Source organism: Scyliorhinus torazame, chromosome 14 (genome assembly GCF_047496885.1).
Source record: "Scyliorhinus torazame isolate Kashiwa2021f chromosome 14, sScyTor2.1, whole genome shotgun sequence".
NCBI classification, from domain to species: Eukaryota; Metazoa; Chordata; class Chondrichthyes; order Carcharhiniformes; family Scyliorhinidae; genus Scyliorhinus; species Scyliorhinus torazame.
The window spans coordinates 20,194,162-20,214,556 of NC_092720.1; the positions used below are offsets into that span (position 1 = coordinate 20,194,162).

Sequence of the window (20,395 nt, forward strand, 5' to 3'; positions counted from 1 at the left end):
CTAACAGCACTGCGGGTTTACCTACACCACATGGACTGCAGCAGTTATGAAGGCAGCACACCACCACCTTCTCAAGGACAATTAGGGATGGGTAATAAATGCTGGTTTAGCTAGTGAAACCCACATCCCATAAAAATGAATTAAAAAATATATTCTACATAGGACCATGATGGTTCTCTTGGATCCCACTCTTACCTCAGTGAAAGATTGCGAGAACGCCAATGAAAATGTCACACCATCAATACGGGGTTGACTTTACTGGTAATGTTTATACTTGGTGACAAAGGACAGTAGACAAGTCCTCACATTGAGGATATGCATTGTGTTAATGGAATCAAAACAGATCTAGCATCTTAAAATGAGGCATCCATGAGGTGCTGTTGGCCATCAGCAGCAACAGAATTATAACCCACTGCATTCCGTAACATACAATCATAGAATGTACAGTGCAGAAGGAGGCCATTCAACCCATCGAGTCTGCACCGGCCCTTGAAAAGAGCACCCTATTTAAGCTCACGCCTCCACCCTATCCCCGTAGCCCCACCTAACCCTCTTGGACATTAAGGGCAATTTATCATGGCCAATCCACCGAACCTGCCCATCTTTGGACTGTGGGAGGAAACCGGAGCACCCGCTGGAAACCCACGCACACACGGGGAGGACGTGCAGACTCCACACGGACAGTGACCCAGGCCGGGAATCGAACCTGGGACCCTGGAGCCGTGAAGCAACTGTGCTAACCACTGTGCTACCGTGCTGCCCGTACCTACCAGGCTGCCTCATGGACTAGCACGTCCCTCACTCTATCTTTACTGTCAAGTCAGGGGCCAACCAGGCTAAAACACTCAACTCATTTGAAAGATATCAGGATCTGCATTTAATGTGTTGCAACCTGCAAGGCGGCAGACCAGGTGCTGGGAAGCGGGATTAAAATGAGTGGCTAGATTCTTTTCTTTCCTTTGGCCGGTGCAGACACGATGGGCTGAATAGCCTCTTTCTGCATTGTTGAACTTTGGTTGAACGAGCAGCAACAGCAGGCATACCGAAAGCATGAAGTGCCAAACTGGGGAAGCCGCGACACAGGACACCACATGTGAAGCCTCACTCCAGAGGCATCAGCACAAAGTCCAGCTGGCACTCCCCGTGCGGCGCTGAGCGAGTGCTGAGCTGTGGGTGCTGCCCTTCAGGTGCAACTCGAGGCCCCGTCTGCCCTCTTCAGGCGAATACAAAAGACCCCATGTTGCTGGTTTGATGCAGAGCAGGGGAATTTTCCCTTTTGTCCTGGCCAACATTCGTCCCTCAAACAACACCATGAAAAAAATCCCCATGAGGGAAATATCAGATGGCTGGAGTCTGCTGTGTGCAAATGGCCACGTTTCCTACATGATAACAGAGTCGACACTTCACAACTAATACATTGACCGGAAAGTGTGTAAATAAATCGTCGGAATGCAAGTTTATTTGGGGGAATGGATTGTTGAATTATGCAAAAGAACCCACATGTATCAGGCCAATGGAATTTAAAGTTCATCCCTCTGACAGGAATAATCAAGTGTCCAAGAACTCGGGGTTGGCTACTGGACTGCAAAGGAATGATCAGTAACCTTCCTTCTCCCTCACCCTATTCCAAATTTATCTTTAATAAACTGCATCTTTATTCAGTGCATTGTAATCACATTAACAGCACTACAGAGCAACGCATAGTGGGGTCATCCCTGTAGTTGACTTCATTGTTTCGCATGTAGTTAATAAATGGTCCAGCAGCAGTAGCTTTCCATCAAAGACATCCGTTATTTACATGAAGAAATTCCAATACCTGTCCAATTGATTACTGCTGCTTTCAATAAAATAAACAATCAACCGCCGGATTTGGTGCTCCGTCCAAGGTTCCTTCCTTGTCCAGTTAAACAGAACAATCAGAACACCCCCCTCCAATTCATCACTGGGGACTGGCGGCGATCATTTCATTGAGGCCCAAGTGCAATTTCGGACAGGCCGTCCAGCCTGGGACTTTCTTGACTGCATTACAATGACCCTCCACCCCTACCCCCTCCCACCGCCGCGCCCCAATTGTCCTTTTAAGAGGTGCGGTCCTTGCCACAGAAAATTCTCTCAGACGACTGTCTCCCAAGGCTTGATTCGGATGAGGAAGGTGATGCAAAGAACAGGGCTCCACCCTCTGTGAGGCCACAAGCACGTCGCTCCTCTGTCAACGGTGGAAGGGTTAAATGCAGGGGCTCTCCTTAACCCGTGTCCGCTCTCTCTCTCTCTTTCTTAGACATTTGTTTCCACTCCCAGCAGGCGGCCCATACGTTGCATGTTCTTGCTGATCGTAGCTTGGCAGGTGATGACCTTGGCACACTCCATTGGAAACCAGCCTATCTCGGCGTCTCGCAGACGCTCCCCTTCATACCAGCCTGTAAGAGGTCAAGAGTTACATTAGTACGGGGGGTCTGCCACCGTGGGGCGTGGGGCGAGGGCGCGTGGCTGGCCGAGGAGGGGTTATGGCTAGTCGGCGGGGGAGGGGGGGGGGGCGGGTAGCCCCCTGATCCGGCTGATAACCTGCAACGTAAAAACGGGCCGGTTAAGCGGGCCCGGGTGTTCGCACACCTGAAGGGGCTGAAGGCGGATGTGGTCATGCTCCAGGAGACACACCTGAAGGTAACAGGCCAGGTAAGATTGAGGAAGGGGTGGGTAGGCCAGGTGTTTCATTCGGGGCTGGATGCAAAAATCTGGGGGGTGGCGATCTTGGTGGGAAAGAGGGTGTCGTTCGAGGCGTCGAGCATTGTGACAGACAATGGCGGCAGGTACGTAATGGTAAGTGGTAAGCTGCAAGGGGAGAGGGTGGTGCTGGTCAACGTGAACCCCCCGAACTGGGACGATGCAGATTTTATGCGGCGCATGTTGGGTCGGATCCCGGACTTGGAAGTGGGGGGCCTGATAATGGGTGGGGGGACTTTAACATCGTGTTGGATCCGGCACTGGATCGATCCAGGTCTAGGACGGGTAGGAGGTCAGCGGCGGCTAAAGTGCTGAGGCGAGCAGGGACCAGATGGGAGGGGTGGACCCTTGGAGATTTGCAAGGCTGGGGGCTAGGGAATTTTCATTCTTCTCACACGTTCATAAGGCCTATTCCTGGATCGACTTTTTTGTTATGAGCAGGGCGCTGATTGCGAAAGTAGAGGATACTGAGTACTCGGCGATAGCCATTTCGGATCACGCCCCACATTGAGTAGACCTAGAGCTGGGGGAGGAGAGGGACCAGCGCCCATTGTGGCGCTTGGAGGTGGGGCTGTTGGCGGACGAGGAGGTGAGTGAGCGGGTCCGAAGAAGCATAGAGAGATACCTGGAGGCCAACGATAACGGGGAGGTCCGAGTGGGGATGGTCTGGGAGGCGCTGAAGGCGGTGGTTAGGGGAGAGCTGGTCTCCATTAGGGCCCACAAGGAGAGGAGAGAGCAGAGGGAGAGGGAGAGGCTGGTGGGCGAGATGGTGAGGGTAGACAGGAGGTATGCGGAGGTGCCGGAGGAGGGACTGTTGAGGGAGAGGCGTAGCCTCCAGGCCGAATTCGACCTGTTGACCACCAGGAAGGCGGAGGTGCAGTGGAGGAAGGCCCAGGGGGCGATTTATGAATATGGGGAAAAGGCAAGCCGGATGCTGGCGCATCAGCTTCGGAAGCGGGACGCAGCTAGGGAGATCGGGGGAGTTAAGGACAGGGGAGGGAGCGTGGTGCGGAGTGTGGTTGACATCAATGGGGTCTTCGGGGACATTTATGAGGAACTGTATCGGTCCGAGCCCCCACTGGAGGAGGGAGGGAGGGGCCGCTTTCTGGACCAACTGAAGTTCCCGAAGGTGGAGGAGGGACTGGTGGCGGGATTAGGGGCCCTGATTGGGTTGGAAGAGCTGGCCAAAGGGATAGGGAGCATGCAGGCGGGGAAGGCACCGGGGCCGGACGGTTTCCCGGTCGAATTTTACAAAAAGTATGTGGACCTGTTGGGCCCGTTGCTGGTTAGGACCTTCAGTGAGGCAAGGGAGGGGGGGCAGGTTGCCCCCGACGATGTCCCGGGCACTGATCTCCTTGATCCTGAAGCGGGACAAGGATCCCCTGCAGTGAGGGTCTTACAGGCCGATTTCATTGTTAAATGTAGATGCCAAGGTGCTGGCGAAGGTCTTAGCCACAAGGATTGAAGATTGTGTGCCGCAGGTGATCCATGAAGACCAGACGGGATTCGTGAAGGGGAGGCAGTTGAACGCGAATGTGCGGAGGCTCCTGAACGTTATTATGATGCCGGCGAGGGAGGGGGAGGCGTAGATAGTGGTGGCGATGGACACTGAGAAAGCCTTCGATAGGGTAGAGTGGGGCTACTTGTGGGAGGTGCTGAAGAGGTTCAGGGGGGGGGGGGGGGGGGAGAGATTCGTCAGGTGGGTTAGGCTGTTGTACGAGGTCTCGATAGCGAGTGTGGCCACGAACAATAGGAGGTCCGAGTACTTTTAGTTGCATCGAGGGCGAGGCAGGGGTGTCCCCTGTCTCCCCTGCTCTTCGCGCTGACGATTGAACCCCTGGCTATGGCACTGAGGGAGTCGAGGAACTGGAGAGGGTTGGTGCGGGGTGGGGAGGAGCATAGGGTGTCGCTCTATGCGGACAACTTGCTGCTATGTGTGGCGGACCCAGTGGGGGGAATGCCGGAGGTAATGAGGATCCTCAGGGAGTTCGGGGATTTCTCAGGGTACAAGCTCAACATGGGGAAGAGTGAGCTGTTAGTGGTTCACCCAGGGGACCAGGAGAAGGGGATTGGCGAGCTCCCACTAAAAAGGGCGGAGAGGAGCTTCAGGTATTTGGGGGTCCAGGTGGCCAGGAGCTGGAGGGCCCTGCATAGGCTTAATTTTACAAGGCTGGTCGAGCAAATGGAGGAGGACTTCAAGAGGTGGGACGCGTTGCCGCTGTCCCTGGCGGGTAGGGTGCAGTCAGTCAAGATGACGGTGCTCCCAAGGTTTTTGTTCCTGTTCCAGTGCCTCCCCATTCTTATCCCAAAGGCCTTCTTTAGGCTGGTCAACAGGAGCATAACGGGGTTTGTGTGGGCGCAAGCGACTCAGAGGGTGAGAAGGGTGTTCCTGGAGCGGAGTAGGGATTGGGGGGGGGGGGGGGGGGGCGCTGGCGCTACTACTGGGCCGCCAATGCGGCGATGGTGCGCAAGTGGGTGATGGAGGGGGGGGGTGGCGTGGAAGAGGCTGGAGACGGCGTCCTGTGTGGGTACGAGTCTGGAGGCGCTGGCAATGGCGCCGCTGCCGCTCCCTCCAATGAGGTATACCACGAGCCCGGTGGTGGCGGCTGCCCTCAAAATTTGGGGGCAATGGAGGCGGCACAGGGGGGAAGTGGGGGCCTCGGTGTGGACCCTGATATGGGGGAACCACCGGTTTGTCCCAGGGAAAATAGATGGAAGGTTTTCGGGGTGGCACAGGGCAGGGATAAGAAGGTTGGGGGACCTGTTTGTGGATGGGAAGTTCGCGAGCCTGGGTGAGCTGGAGGAGAAGTACGGGCTTCTCCCGGGAAACACCTTTAGGTATCTACAGGTAAGGGCGTTTGCCAGGCATCAAGTGGTGGAATTCCCTCTGCTGCCGCCACGCACGGTACAGGACAGGGTGCTCTCGGGGGGGTGGGTGGGAGTGGGGAAGATCTCGGTAACATACCAGGTGATGCAGGAGGAGGATGAGGCCTTGGTAGAGGTGCTGAAAGGTAAGTGGGAGGAGGAGTTGGGGGAGGAGATCAAGGAGGGGACGTGGGCAGATGCCCTAGGGAGGGTGAACTCTTCCTCTTTGTGCGTGAGGCTCAGACTCATACAGTTTAAGGTGCTGCACAGGGCACACATGACCGGGACAAGGATGAGCCGTTTTTTGGGGGTGAGGACAGGTGTGTTAGGTGCTCAGGGAGCCCAACAAACCACACCCATATGTTCTGGGCATGCCCAGCGCTGGAGGAATTTTGGAAGGGCGTAGCGAGGACGCTGTCGAGGGTGGTAGGATCCAGGGTCAAACCAGGCTGGGGGCTCGCAATATTTGGGGTTGCAGAGGAGCCGGGAGTGCAGGAGGCGAAAGAGGCCGGTATTCTGGCCTTTGCGTCCCTGGTAGCCCGGCGAAGGATTCTTCTTCAGTGGAAGGATGCGAGGCCCCCAAGCGTGGAATCCTGCATCAATGATATGGTGGGGTTTATTAAATTGGAGAGGGTGAAATTTGCCTTAAGGGGATCGGTGCAAGGGTTCTTCAGGCGGTGGCAACCGTTCTTGGACTTCCTGGCAGAACGGTAGACAATGGTCAGCAGCAGCAGCAACCCGGGGGGGGGTTTTGGGGGGGTGCTTTTTATTTATGTATGGGGTGGGGGGGGGGGCACTGGGTTGTTTTGTTTTGTATTTAATTCTATTGGGTTCCTTTTACATTTGTTGTTGATATTTTGTGAAAACTTTAATAAAACATTTTTTTAAAAGAGTTACATTAGTGTCCAGTTTTGTCATTTTATGTACGTGTGCACAAGAAGGAATGGATAACACCCCCACAGATAGAAATGTCTCTGGTTGCAAAGGCTCTCCTCCCAGGGAAAGCATTGAATTCTACATCACAGAAGGGGGCCATTTCGTCCACCTTATCTGTGCCAGCTCTCTGGAAAAGCAACTCAGCCAACCCGCTGCCCAATCCTTTCCCTCTGGCCCTTCTCGCAAATGCTTTCTCTCTCTTCAGCTTCTTACTCAAATTATTTTTGAAAGCCACAATTGAATCCCACTCCTGATATTGGTTTCTGGGGGCGGCACGGTGGCACAGTGTTTAGCACTGCTGCCTCACAGCGCCAGGGACCCGGGTTCAATTCCAGCCTTGGGTGCCTGTCTGTGTGTAGTTTGCACTCTCTCCGCACGTCTGCGTGGGCTTCCTCCGGGTGCTCCGGTTTCCTCCCATAGTCCAAAGATGTGTGGGTCAGCTGTGGTTTTGGGGATAGGAGAGTAGGGTGCTCTTTCAGAGGGTTGGTGCAGACTCGATGGGCCGAATGGTCTCCTTCTACATTGTAGGGATTCTATGAATCTACTGAGAACCATAGTACAGAAGGAGGCCACTCGGTCCATCGAGTTTGCACCGATGACTCTGTTAACCCACCCCCCCTGACCTATCCCCGTAAGCCTAAAACCCCACTTAACCTCCACACCTTTTGACACTACGAGCAATTTAGCATGGCCAATCCACCTAACCTGGACATCTTTGGACTGTGGGAGGAACCGGATCATCCAGTGGAAACTCCACCCAGACAGTCACCCAAGGCTGGAATTGAACCCGAGTCCCTCGCACTGCGAGGCAGCAGTGCTAACCACTGTGCTGCTGCATCTTCACTTCTGTCAACATCTCAGGCAGTGCATTCCACAGTAGTGTGGGAGTTGGTGGTGTGGTGGTAATACCATTGGACTAGTGATCCAGAGGCCTTAACTAATGCTCTGAGGACATGGGTTCAAATCCCCCCAAGGCAGCTCATGGAACTTAAGTTCAATTAATAAATGTGGAATATAAAGCTAGCCTCAGTGATGGCGATGATGGCAACTACCATCGATTAATTGAAAAAACCCAGTTGGTTTACTTTAAGGAAGGAAATCTGCCGTCCTTACCTGGTCTGGCCTACATGTGACTCCAGACCCACGGCAATGTGGTTGACTCTGAAATGGCCGAACAAGTCATTCATCAAGGGCAATTAGGGATGGGCAACAAAGGCTGGGCTTGCCATCATCGCCCACTTCCCAAGAAAGACTAAAAAAAAAGAACGATTGTAACACTTGCTGCGTAAAAAAAATGTTTTGCACGTGTCGCTTGTTTATTTGGCAATTAACTTAAACCTGCATCTTCTAGCTCTCAATATATCTCCTACCCTTCCACCACACCAAGTGCACGTATAATTTCCCACTGCACATCCGTCTGGAATCTGGGGCGGGATTCTCCGACCCCCCGCCGGGTCGGAGAATCGCCGGGGGCTGGCGTGAATCCCGCCCCCGCCGGTTGCCGAATTCTCCGGCACCGGATATTCGGCGGGGGTGGGAATCGCGCCGCGCCGGTCGGCGGGCCCCCCCCCCGGCGATTCTCCGGCCCGCAATGGGCCGAAGTCCCGCTGCTGGAATGCCTGTCCCGCCGGCGAGAATCAAACCATCTACCTTACCGGCGGGACAAGGCGGCGCGGGCGGGCTACGGGGTCCTGGGGGGGGGCGCGGGGCGATCTGGCCCCGGGGGGTGCCCCCACGGTGGCCTGGCCCGCAATCGGGTCCCACCGATCCGCGTGCGGGCCTGTGCCGTGGGGGCACTCTTTTCCTTCCGCCTTCGCCATGGTCTCCACTATGGCGGAGGCGGAAGAGACCCCCTCCACTGCGCATGCGCGGGGATGCCGTGAGCGGCCGCTGGTGCTCCCGCGCATGCGCCGCACGGCAAAGTCACTTCTGCGGCAGCTGGCGGGGCACCAAAGGCCTTTCCTGCCAGCTGGCGGGGCGAAAATCAGTCCGGCGTGGGCCTAGCCCCTCAAGGTGAGGGCTCGGCCCCTCAAGATGCGGAGAATTCCGCACCTTTGGGGCGGCGTGATTCCAGACTGATTCGCGCCGTTTTTGGCGCCGGTCGGCGGACATCGCGCCGATTGCGGAGAATCCCGCCCCTGATTCTACTCCTCTCTTAGGCATTCAAATTCTGGGAACAATGTTACTTCACCAGCATTTGAGCGTCAATCTATTCAGTAGGCAGGCGATTCAATGCTTTTTTGCTCGCCATCGATCACAGGCATCTAATCTAAAACCAGCCTGACAAATTTACATCAATCTCAGAGACTGTCCTAATGTAAGTTTAGAATCAGGAAGCAATTACTGCTGGATTACATTGGCATAACCTTTCAACCGCTGCAAGTCATGTCATCAGTTAACTCCATCCAATAATTATTCTGCCAATGCATAAATTTCCATGCTGGTAACCATAATTCCATGGTTAATAAATAATAATGAGTTTGTAACTTGTCTGACTTACCCGTTTGATAATTAATAAGTGAGAGTTAATCTGTTTTCCTTGGTAATTTGTCTGATGGTAGGAGTGGAGGAACAGCACCTCTAATCTGAACTGGTTGATGCAATGATAGACCTACCAGATTTAAGTATTATTAACGCCTAGTAACAGACTGGGTGGTCCCCTGAAGGAGGTTCTTTGGCATGGGGGTTAAGATGACAGGTTACAGTTTCCTCTGGTGGCCTTGGTGAATATTCTTGTCAGTGTATTACTCTCAAGGTTTTTACAGAAGGTCAAGTTGAGGGCAATTTGGGCCAGGTACGCCTTCCGAGAACATAAGAAGTAGGACCAGTGTAGGCCATTTGGCCCATCAAGCCTGTTCTTTCTGCCAGTCGATAAATTCATGGTTGATCTGATTGTGGCCTCAACTCCACCTTCCTGCTGGTCCCCCATGACGCTTGACTCCCTTGTCAATGAAAAATCTGTCCAACTCCTGTCACTGCTGCCTCACGGCGCCAAGGCCCCGGGTTCGATTCCGGCCCAGGTCACTGTCCGTGTCGAGTTTGCACATTCTCCCACTGCCTGTCATAATAGACACCAGTATATCATGGTGCAGACACACACTGATGGACACACAGTGGGACCAATCAACACACACAACACCGCAACCAATCACCAGTTAGAGCACACTCACTATAAAGACAGGGGGCATCAGAGTTCCCGCTCATTCGAGCTGCAGCTTCCTAGTAGGACAGAGCTCACAGCCTGCAACACAGACATTCACCATGTGCTGAGTGCATCGACTGGTTAGGACAAGGATGTGAATGTGGCTGAAACTGGCAATGCTGCACACATTGTCCATCTCAAATTATCCTGAGAAGATTCTGGTGGGATTTCATCTGCAACTGATGGAGGCCTTTCTTGGAGTTCAAATGGAGAAGGAATTTTCCTTCCGCTATGATAGTGCAAGATTGGTGAAGTTCGGCAGAAGGCCCTACTATGGTTTTACAGTGCGCACTCACCCATTTCTTCCGTGTTCCCTGACCTACATTGACTCCTGGTTAAGCAATGCCTCCATTTTAAAATTCTCTTACTTCTTTTCCAATTACTTTGTGGCCTTTTACTGCTCCAGGTCCCTGCAGGTTCCTTCAGCCCCACAGCCCTCTGCGCTCCTCCAATTCCAGCCTCTTGGACATTCCCAAGTTTAATCGCTCCACAGCTGGTTACCTATCATGCCTTCAGCTGCCTGTCGGCCCTAATCTCAGAAATTCCTTCCCAACCTTTCTGCCCGTGGTTCTGCGTTCAAGTCCCATCCCTGGGCTTCAGCACACAAAATCAACGTGGACATGTCGGTGCAATAGTGAGGGGAGTGCTGCACTGTCAGAGATGTTTCAGCAGCTGTCTCACCTACTTTGGGATGTTTTGACCTCTCAGAGATTCGAGGGATTTGGGGAACGGGTGTCAAAGTGGAGATAAAGCGGAACATCAGCCATGATCGAATTGAACGGCAAGGCAGTCTCCAGACGCTTTGTGGTCTATCCCTGCTTCAAAATCTTGTGTTCTTGTGATGATCCTTAAAACCTTTGACTAAGGTTCTGGACATCGGACCAAATATTCTATTATGAGGCTTGGTGTCATATTTTATTTGATAAAGCATCCTTTGGAGCATATTGTGATATTTTGCCAGTGCTGTTGAAGTTTTCATCTTGCACAAGGGGCGGCATGGGGGCACAGTGGTTAGCGCTGCTGCCTCACAGTGCCGGGGACCCAGGTTCAATTCCAGTCATGGGTGACTGTCTGTGTGGAGTTTGCATGCCCTCCCCTCATCTGCGTGGGTTTCCTCCGGGTGCTCCGGTTTCCTCTCACAGTCCAAAAACGCGCAGATTAAGTAGACTGGCCATGCTAAATTGCCCCTTAATGTCCAAAATGTTAGGCGGGTTTACTAGGCTATGGGGATAGTTTGGGGGTGTGGGCCTGGGTAGGGTGCTTTTTCAGAGGGCCGATGCAGACTAAATGGGCTAAATTGCCTCCTTCTGCACCGCAGGAATTCGATGACTACCAAATTTCATGGGGAGCGATAATTTATACTGCATGAGACACGGGTGCTGGTAAAGTTGTTGCTCCCCTTGAAATTTGACATTCTTGTGTTTGTTCTGATGAGTGCAAGATGAAAAACTTCAGCAATGTGTCTCTCTTTACAACAACACTCAAATTCTATGCTACCGAACATCTATGATTTACTGTGTTGAAGGTGCCATGTGTCGGAGGGGGAGGAGCCCCACTCCCCTCCTCCAGGTGATCAATGGCTGCACAGTTTAACCACCTGATCCATGTGTAAGCACAGAGGGTAGAATACTCACCATCCTCTATACTCTGGTAAAGGAGGACCACATCTGCTACCTGCAGGGACAGCTCATCAGGTTGTTTGGCTGGGTACGTTCTGGTGATCTCCACTTGCGTTAAGGCTGTCAGGAAGAGAAGGAACGTGGTCAGGTATTGTTCAGCCAGCGAACTGTTTAACCCTTTGAATACTTGACGCTACTGCGGTAGTTTGGAAGAAACAGAATCTGGTCAGCCAGGTCAGAGTTCAAAAGCAGAGAAGTTGGGTTGAACTCATTAGGCTGCACTTGGTGCACTGCATGCACTTCCCATCTCCTTTAACACAGGATAATAATAATCTTTATTATGGTCACAAGTAGGTTTACATTAACACTGCAATGAGGTTACGGTGAAAAGCCCCTCGTCGCCACATTCCGGCGCCTGTTCGGGTACACGGGAGGAGAATTCAGAATGTCCAATTCACCCAACAAGCACGCCTTTCGGGACTGTGGGAGGAAACCGGAGCGCCCGGAGGAAACCCACGCCGACACGGGAAGAACGTGCAGACTCCGCACAGGCAGTGACCCAGTGGTTCACTGGGAACCTGGGACCCTGCATCTGGGAAGCAACCACTGTGCTAACCACTGTGCTACTGGCTTTGACAGGCTGGATATACAGAAAGCTAAGGAATCGAAAACTATGAATAAAGGGAGGGATTCCCCAGCCCCCGGCCGTGTGGTTCACAGCGGATCACAGTTCGCTGGCGGAGGGATTCGCTACTCCCTCTGCTTGTCAATGGGATTTTCCCATTGAAGTCACCCCACTCCGTTGGGAAATTCAACAGGCGGGGGTGCACTGCCGGCAGGAAAAGATATTCCCAACGGCCATGATATAATAAACTAGCCCCAATGCCTGTCTATGTACAAGGTCAAAGTCAGGAGTGTGACGGAATACTCTTCAATTTCCAGGATGTGTACTGCTCTAGCAACGATCATTACCACCTCAGGGTAATTAGGGATGGGCAATAAATGCCGGTCTAGTCTGTGGTCAGTTGGGAGCAATCCGGCCTCTGCCACAAGGTCCTGGGTTCAAGTCCCACTCCAGGGATTGCAATGTTAAACCTCCGCTGACGCTCCAGTGCTGTACTGAGGGAGTGCGGCATTGGCAGAGGATGAGGTGTTGAATTGAGTGCTGGCTCGGGTAGATTTGAAAGATCAAAGAGCAATATTTTGAAGAGGCGAGGAGTGATGCCCAAAGTCCTGGCCAATATCGATCCCTCAATCAACGCTACAGAAAAAGCAGATAAGCTGGTCATTGACACATTGTTACTGGCATTTATTAAAATGTTGGCGGAATGTGAATGCTCGCCTGTGTTGCTGACACAAACAAGCAGCAGAAGCCAGCAACACCCACCTTCCCGGAAAGAATCGAATGAAAAGATAGTCGCGATTAAATCCAACATGGAATTGAGAAAAAATAACTTCTCTCCCCACAGAGCAAAACACGGAAATCTGAGATAAAAGGAGACAACTCCTGGAAATACTCAGATTCCGAAGGAGAGAGAAACGGGGTTAATGGGCTGAACTTCAGCACGGGCTTCGGGAGCCGATGTTGGGTTGGAATGGAGGTCCGATGTCTGTCTGCACTTGAGGGCAGCAGGATCTACCTGGTGATTGTCGGCCTCCTAATTGGCTGCCTCCAGATCCGCTGTCCAATTAGGTTTCGGCAGCTCTCGAAGCGTCAACATTGCCACCAGCTGCCCTGGGAGTGAGGGCCCCGGAGGTGTAAGTTAAATAAGAACTAGTGAAGAGCACAGGCAGAAGCCCCTTTTGACGCAACTTGGTAATTCCAGAGATGTAAGGGTTTTAAACAAGTGGAGGGGCTGTGATAGGAGGGAGGGGGTAGAAACGTGGAGAAAAGGAAAGGCAGGGTCTGTGATAAGGGTCGAGTGGAAGGCAAGGAGAGATTCGCTGACAGAAGGGGCGACTGGGTTAAGATGGAGGAGAGTTCCTGTATGGGGACGTCCCTCAGAGCACTGGCCACGGCCGCGCTCCCACCCCTCCCCCAGCCAGATACTCAAAAGGCCCAGTGGTCGTGTTCATGTTGAGGACGTGGAGCCAACTACAGCACCACTTCGGTCTGACCGTGATGTCCATCATGGCGCCATCTGCAAAAACCATAGATTCGCCCCCGCGAAGATGGATGCCTCCTTCAAAAGACGGAGACAGGGTGAAGGGACAATGATGGTACGGAACCTATGTGCAGACGCTCCCCCAGATACCAGAACACTCACTACGGACAGACCGCGGGCGAACTAGGGGATGGATACTAGACGGATACCCCTTGATGAGACACGGGAGAAATGGGAGGAGCAACTGGGCACAGAGATAGTGGAAGGACTCTGGATCGAAGCAAACACATGGCGAACTCCACCTCCACATGCGCAAGGCTGAGCCTGACGCAGCTAAAGGCGGTGCACAGGGCCCACTTAATCAGAACACAAATGAGCGGGTTCTTACTAGAGGTGGAGGACAAATGCGAATGGTGCCAGGGAGGCCCGGCCAACCACATGTTCTGGTCTTGCCCCAGGCTTGTTGGGTACTGGGCGACTTTCGTTGAGGCCACGTTCAAGGTTGTGAGGGTTGAGCGGCGCCCACTAGTGGCGGTCTTTGGCTTATCGGAGCAGCCGGGGAGAATGCCACAGAGGGAACACCGGAAAGGGGAACCGGAAGAGACAAAGGGGAAGCGGAAGTGACCACAGCGGTGAGACTGAACCGGGCCAGGCTAATGCCAAACAAACCCCCCGCCCCCCCCCCCTTCGGGTATGGCTCAGTGTCAGGGGGCAATGAGGACGGGTGGCAAAGCGAAGCGGTGGTGGGGGCCCATCACCGGGGGCTTGCAAGCAGGAGCCCCCACACCTGTACATAGATCTCAAGGGGACACAACTGGATGTCTGCCCACCCCCCCAGTGGAGCTCGTGGGTCTCCCTTAGGTATCGGTCGGTTTTGTCTTTGCTCTCTGTTCCTTATTTTTCACTAACATTGCACTCTGTGAATATATCTTTTTGTTTTCATGTTGCTTTGTAAGCTCTGTTTGTCACAAATGAAATTCTTCTCTCAGTAAAAATACTTTTTCAAAAAATGCAAAAGGAAGCATCACCCTTGTGCCAATTTGAAGGGATTTCCTGCCCCTTTTTCTGGTTTGCTCTGCGATGTGATGTGTGATCAGATGTTCTCCCCCCTCCCCCCGATCTTGTGAGTTACCCGATTGCAGTCGGTTCTGGTGAAGAAATGTCACCCATTCCCGGACAGTGGGTGACTGGTGGGAATGCCGATGCTGCAATCTGGCCCGGTGTCCAGCTGGGGGCAGCACAGTAGCAGAAATGGCTGGCTTCTTCGCCGTGATTATTCTCCTCTTTCTCCCGTTCCCTCCCCCTCCTACCCTCAGCTCCATCCCACGCTGCTGGCCGCACACTTACTTGTCCTGTCTGGGTGTTGTCTCTCAGGGCCCTTCTGCCCCAGGGCGGTGAACCAACGTGCACAGTCGCTCCTGCATCAAGAACCAACAAAAGCAAATGAGATTCCACTCCTTCCCAAGTGACCTTTCAAGTAGTCGCACTCGGTAACCTTTTCCTGGGCCTATCGCCAATTTGTCCAGTTTTCAATGGTTAGAATCATAGAATTTACAGTGCAGAAGGAGGCCATTCGGCCCGTCGAGTCTGCACCGGCTCTTTGCAAGAGCACCCTACCCAAGACCACACCTTCACCCTATCCCCAGTAACCCCATCCAACACTAAAGGCAATTTTGGACACTATGGGCAATTTAGCATGGCCAATCCACCTAACCCACACATCTTTGGACTGTGGGAGGAAACCGGAGCACCCGGAGGAAACCCAAGCACACACGTGGAGAACGTGCAGACTCCACACAGACGGTGACTCAAGCCGGGAATCGAACCTGGGACCCGGGAGCTGTGAAGTAATTGTGCTATCCACAATGCTACCGTGCTGCCCTGGTGAAACCCGTTTGACATCCCATATAATATTGTATTAAACAACAGTTTAACTTCCTCAAGGAAAGTTGCTGATCCTGTTAAGTGCACAGGATTTACACCATGTGTAATACTCAATGTCCGATCCGCCCTTTGCCTCAGTTCCTTCCAGTGATTATTTTCCCTTTACCCTTCATATTCCCTCTCTGCTCTCCTTTTCCCAAATTTATTCTTTCATGGGTTGTGGGCATCACTGGGAAGGTCAGTATAATAATAATAATCTCTATTGTACAAGTAGGATTACATTAACACTGCAATGAAGTTACTGTGAAAAGCCCCTAGTCGCCACACTCCGGTGCCTGTTCGGGTACACGGACGGAGAATTCAGAACGTCCAAATTGCCTAACAAGCACGCCTTTCGGGATTTGTGGGAGGAAACCGGAGCACCCGGAGGAAACCCACGCAGACACAGGGAGAACTCCGCACAGACAGTGACCCAAACCGGGAATCGAACCAGTGCCAAGCTGTCTGTGCCAGGGTACCAGCAGTGCTAGGGTACCACCCTGCCCAAAGGGCATGCACCTGGAGACCTTCAATCCCCTGGGAAGCCCCCAGGAGGGCCATTCCATGTAGTCTCCATTTGTGGAGACCAGTACTGCTGTCGGCAGCTGCTTTGTGGGCACAGCGTGGCTACTACGTTTTAACTTGTTAACACAAGGATCTTAACAAATTATAAATTTAACTGCGCGTAATCCTTCAGCCGAAGGTTCCACGGGCAGAGCCTGTGTGGGTGAAATCTGCCCCTGCAGTTCATGGGCAGTTGGGTTACATGTCAGACAAGCAAATGTGGGAACAGCAGTGTTGTTAGCTCAGCTGGTTTAGCACAGGGCTAAATCGCTGGCTTTGAAAGCAGGCGAAGGCAGGCCAGCAGCACGGTTGAATTCCCGTACCAGCCTCCCCGAACAGGTGCCGAAATGTGGCGACTAGGGGCTTTTCACAGTAACTTCTTTTGAAGCCTACTTGTGACAATAAGCGATTTTCATTTCATTTCATTACCCAAGACCTGAGCTGAGATATACAATGATTAGCTCACATGCACACAAGATGGGCAGATACTTTTTTTGACAGTATCTCTGCCACTGCTTTCCGCCAGGCAACAGCAAAAGCTAATTCAGTGTTAGCGTGTGACTTGATCACAAATACACTGAGAGAGGATTGAATGTTCAGTGCTGGATGACATAAAAGCTGATTGTGAAGCCCATGGGTTGTACTGAGATGGCTGAATGAATTATTTGAGCTCCCCTGTCAATCCTGGGCATTCAGCCATTCTTCATTCACTGATTTCCATAAGAGGCTCCCCCTGCTGTGGGACTGAGTGCATATTCTGTCACGCTATGTATCAAAAGGAAAGAGCTCACTCTGAAGCTGCAGGCTGCTTTGGCACCTTATCTCTTCACTCTCTTCATTAATTACTAACTGCGCTGTCACCTTGAAACTTTTGTGTTCGTTCAAGATTCTGCACTAAAATGTTCAACCCCAATATTTTCCCCATCTCCTAGGTACAATAATACAGTTCCTTTCACAATTTCAAGGCATCCCCAAAGCACTTACGGTCAATGACTGATGGAGGAATCGCAGCCAATATGTGCACAGAATGATCCCAGAAGCAGCAACCTGATAATGACCAGATAAGCTAGTGACTTTGATTGTGGAATAAACGTTCTCCCCTGGACTCTGTGTGAACTCCCCCTGCCCGTCTCCGAAAGACTGCCGTGGAGTATTTTATGTCCATCCATGGAGGCAGACGGGACACGGACTTCACATCTCATCGAAGAGACGGCGCTTCCGACAACGCAGCGGCTCTTCAGTGCCACGCTGGATTGTGAGACTAGTTTACGTCCACAAGTCTCAAGATTGGGGTTTGGAATCACAATCCTCCCAGGTGAGAGTCCTAGCCGTGGTAACAAGACATCGACTTGAAATTTTGTGTAAAATTCAATGTCCTTATCACTGGTTATATTGTAGTTGGTGCAGAAACTGGAACTATAGCCAATGCCAACAGAACATTAAGTATAACTTAGGGTAGGGAGAGTGGCCCTACGTTTAGGTCCTGCATTTTGGGCTACACCCTCTCGTTGGCTGTTTCTCATGGAAGGAGGGTTATCAAAACAGATGACACTCATTTAAGGGAATCGGCAAAAGACCCAGAGCAAGAGTTGAGGAGAATTCTTTAATCCTGAAAGGGTGGCGGCATCCGATTCACCGGAAACTTTGAAAGTGGATCTGGATAAAGACTCGATGTAAAGAGCACTTACTGAGTTCTGGGAAAGAGACGGGAAATGGGACTGATGGGCCAGCTCTCCAATAGAGCCAACACAGACATGTTGGACCTCTTCCTGTGCTGTGTCACTCTGTGATCCTATACGGAGGAAGAAATGGATTTGTCTTTTGACATCCAGTTTATAAGTTTTCCAGCAACCCCACTGTAAACGTCTGCGCCAAACCCTGAATGCTGAGTGTAAATCGCCGAGAGGCATGCAGAATCCTCTGGCGCTGGTGCGAGCTGAGAGCTTGCATGACCTTGCTAAAAAAGCAGCAGTCATTCCTTGTTGGGTCACATCTGTCTTTGCACAAGTTGGAAACAATTTAACTGCCCTTGGAGACCAATCAGCTTCAACAGTCTGAAATCCACAACTGTACACGAGAGTTTAATTAACTGCAACATCAGGAAGAACATGCAGAGGGGGGGGGGGGGGGGGGGCAGAAGAGAAAGGACACAGCCAGGTCTGCTGCAGGTCTGGAAGATCGTGAAAGCGTCTGATTGGGTGGATGTCGGGAAGATGTTTCCACTTTCAGATTGAGACCAGAATAAGGGCGCATAAATGTCAGATAGTCATCAGCAAATCCCATTGAGAATTCAGGAGGGATATCTTTACCAAGATTGTGGTTCGGATCAACTACCACATGAAGTGCTTGAGGTGAATAGCATACAATCATTTAGGGGACGTTACATACGCACATTGGGGAGAAAACGATAAAAAGATAAAAGATAAAAAGAGGCATCTGAATAGATACATGAATAGGGAGGAAATAGAGGGGTACGGACCGAGTAAGGGCAGAAGGTTTTTTTTTAGTTGGGGCATCATGATCGGCACAAGCTTGGAGGGCCGAAGGGCCTGTTCCTGTGCTGTACCTTTCTTTGTTCTTTGTCCATAAGGTTAAGAGAAGGTGGATGGGAGGAGGCATCTGTGGAGCATGAATAAGGGGCTGGTTTAGCACAGGGCTAAATCGCTGGCTTTGAAAGCAGACCAAGGCAGGCCAGCAGCACGGTTCAATTCCCGTACCAGCCTCCCCGAACAGGCGCCGGACTGTGGCGACTCGAGGCTTTTCACAGTAACTTCATTTGAAGGCTACTTGTGACAATAAGCGATTTTCATTTTTTTTTCATCTAGGCTCAATAAGAATGGGCCAAATGGCTGTAAATTCAATGTAATTATAGACTGGATTCTCCGGGCCCCCAGCCGCCTGTTCCTCAGCGGCTCGCCGTTCTCTGATGGTGGGATTCACTACTCCCACCGCTTGTCAACAGGGTTTTTCATTGAAGCCACCCCATGCCACCGGGAAACCCATGGGTGGGGATACACTGCTGGCGGGATCATTGAATCACAACGGCTGGAGAATTCCGGCCTACGTGAATTGCTTTGGCTGCTGTTAGATAGAAACTTCTCTTTGGAGCCCGAGCTTCAGAAATATGTTGCAAAACTGATTGGGGTTGGCCAATAGCCTGTCCGTCGTCCCACCAAGCTGCTTTCAATGGCCGAGCTCCGGGGTCCTGGTGTACCGAGCGCAGCTCTGATATCTAACACGGGTCCCAGCACCTGACACCAATAAAGCGCAGACGTTGTGAGCAGAATAAATTCTTCACCAAATTAACTGCCAACAGCAATCCCTTCCTCGGCTTGCCAAAGCAGAGCTCACTATTCACCGAGCCCCCACATTCCAGCCACCCCCCCCCCCCCCCCCCCCCCACCCATCTGCACTAAGTTGGCTCGTGGGTATTCGTTGCCAAGTAAACCCACAGGACTGGGCAGGAACCAGTGCCGCCCCTCAGTACATTACTGAAAGCTGGATGCTTGAGCTGGGCTCCTCTAACTCAGAAGCGAGTGTGATGCCCACAGAGACTTAGGTGATGCAGAACCTCAGGTTAATCTGGCATCTGCAGTTGAGACACACAGCAAGCCTGGTGTAAGAGTGCACCACTGGAGCCCAGGGCAAACTGGGAAAAGTGTAGTTCCGTTCTGCCAGGTTTTCCAGACATAAAATGAATGCAGTATGTACTGATTTCTGTGAGGTCCTGGGCCAAGGCGGGCGTCTGGTGTGTCCATCAGCGTTTTGGTCTTTCTCTGTCTTTAGGCCTGTTTAGCAACCATCTGAAAGTATGGCAAAGAGAATCCTGCACCAGATTCAGTCCTGCTCTATGATATTCACCAGAAACTACACGGAGAGTGTGCAAGTATGTGTCATAATATCCACTCATGTATATAATGAGATGCAGTGATTGACACACAGGATGACCAATAAGCACACAGCACAGTGCAGCCAATCACCAGACAGGACACCACCACTATAAAGCCAGAGGGCACTAGGTTTCCCACTCTCTCGGGACCCAGCCACTGAGACAGTCAGAGTCCACGAGCTAGCCAGTGCAAACACCATGCGGTAGCTAGTAAGTCTGGTCAGGCTACTAAAAGGTCTCCAGTCAGTTCAGTATAGTGTCGACCCACAGCTGAATATGTATATCAGTTCCATCATTGAATGAAACAGTGTTCGATCTTCTCCAGTGTCAGACATCTGTTTCTAGCTTCCCTGCATCGAGTGCAGTCCACATCGAACCTACCTGCCTAACACAACATGGTACCAGAGTGCTCCTGATCTTGACGGACCTACCTCGAGTGAAGCAGCATTGACCAGCAAGCAGCCATCCGGTGAAATGGAAAACATCCAGCCTCTTCCGCAGCTCTGCATCTCCGGCAACCTCGGCGCCAATTGGAAAATCTTCAAGCAAAGTTCCTCTTGTACATCGAGGA

General features: G+C 52.0%; 1 protein-coding gene across 2 annotated transcripts in view; it reads right to left on the bottom strand.

Moving 5' to 3' along the window:
- Positions 1 to 224: 224 nt before the first annotated feature.
- LOC140389567 (rho guanine nucleotide exchange factor 26-like) overlaps positions 225 to 20,395 on the bottom strand; it is a 274,737-nt gene continuing 254,566 nt past the window's right edge. For both annotated transcript variants that reach the window (XM_072473800.1, XM_072473799.1), the window contains exons 13-15: positions 14,796 to 14,866; positions 11,359 to 11,463; positions 225 to 2,417 (exon numbers count right to left, since the gene is read on the bottom strand). In XM_072473800.1, coding sequence (XP_072329901.1) covers positions 2,275 to 2,417; positions 11,359 to 11,463; positions 14,796 to 14,866 — 319 coding nt within the window. In that variant the 3' untranslated portion in view covers positions 225 to 2,274. The remainder of the gene's footprint in view (positions 2,418 to 11,358; positions 11,464 to 14,795; positions 14,867 to 20,395) is intronic.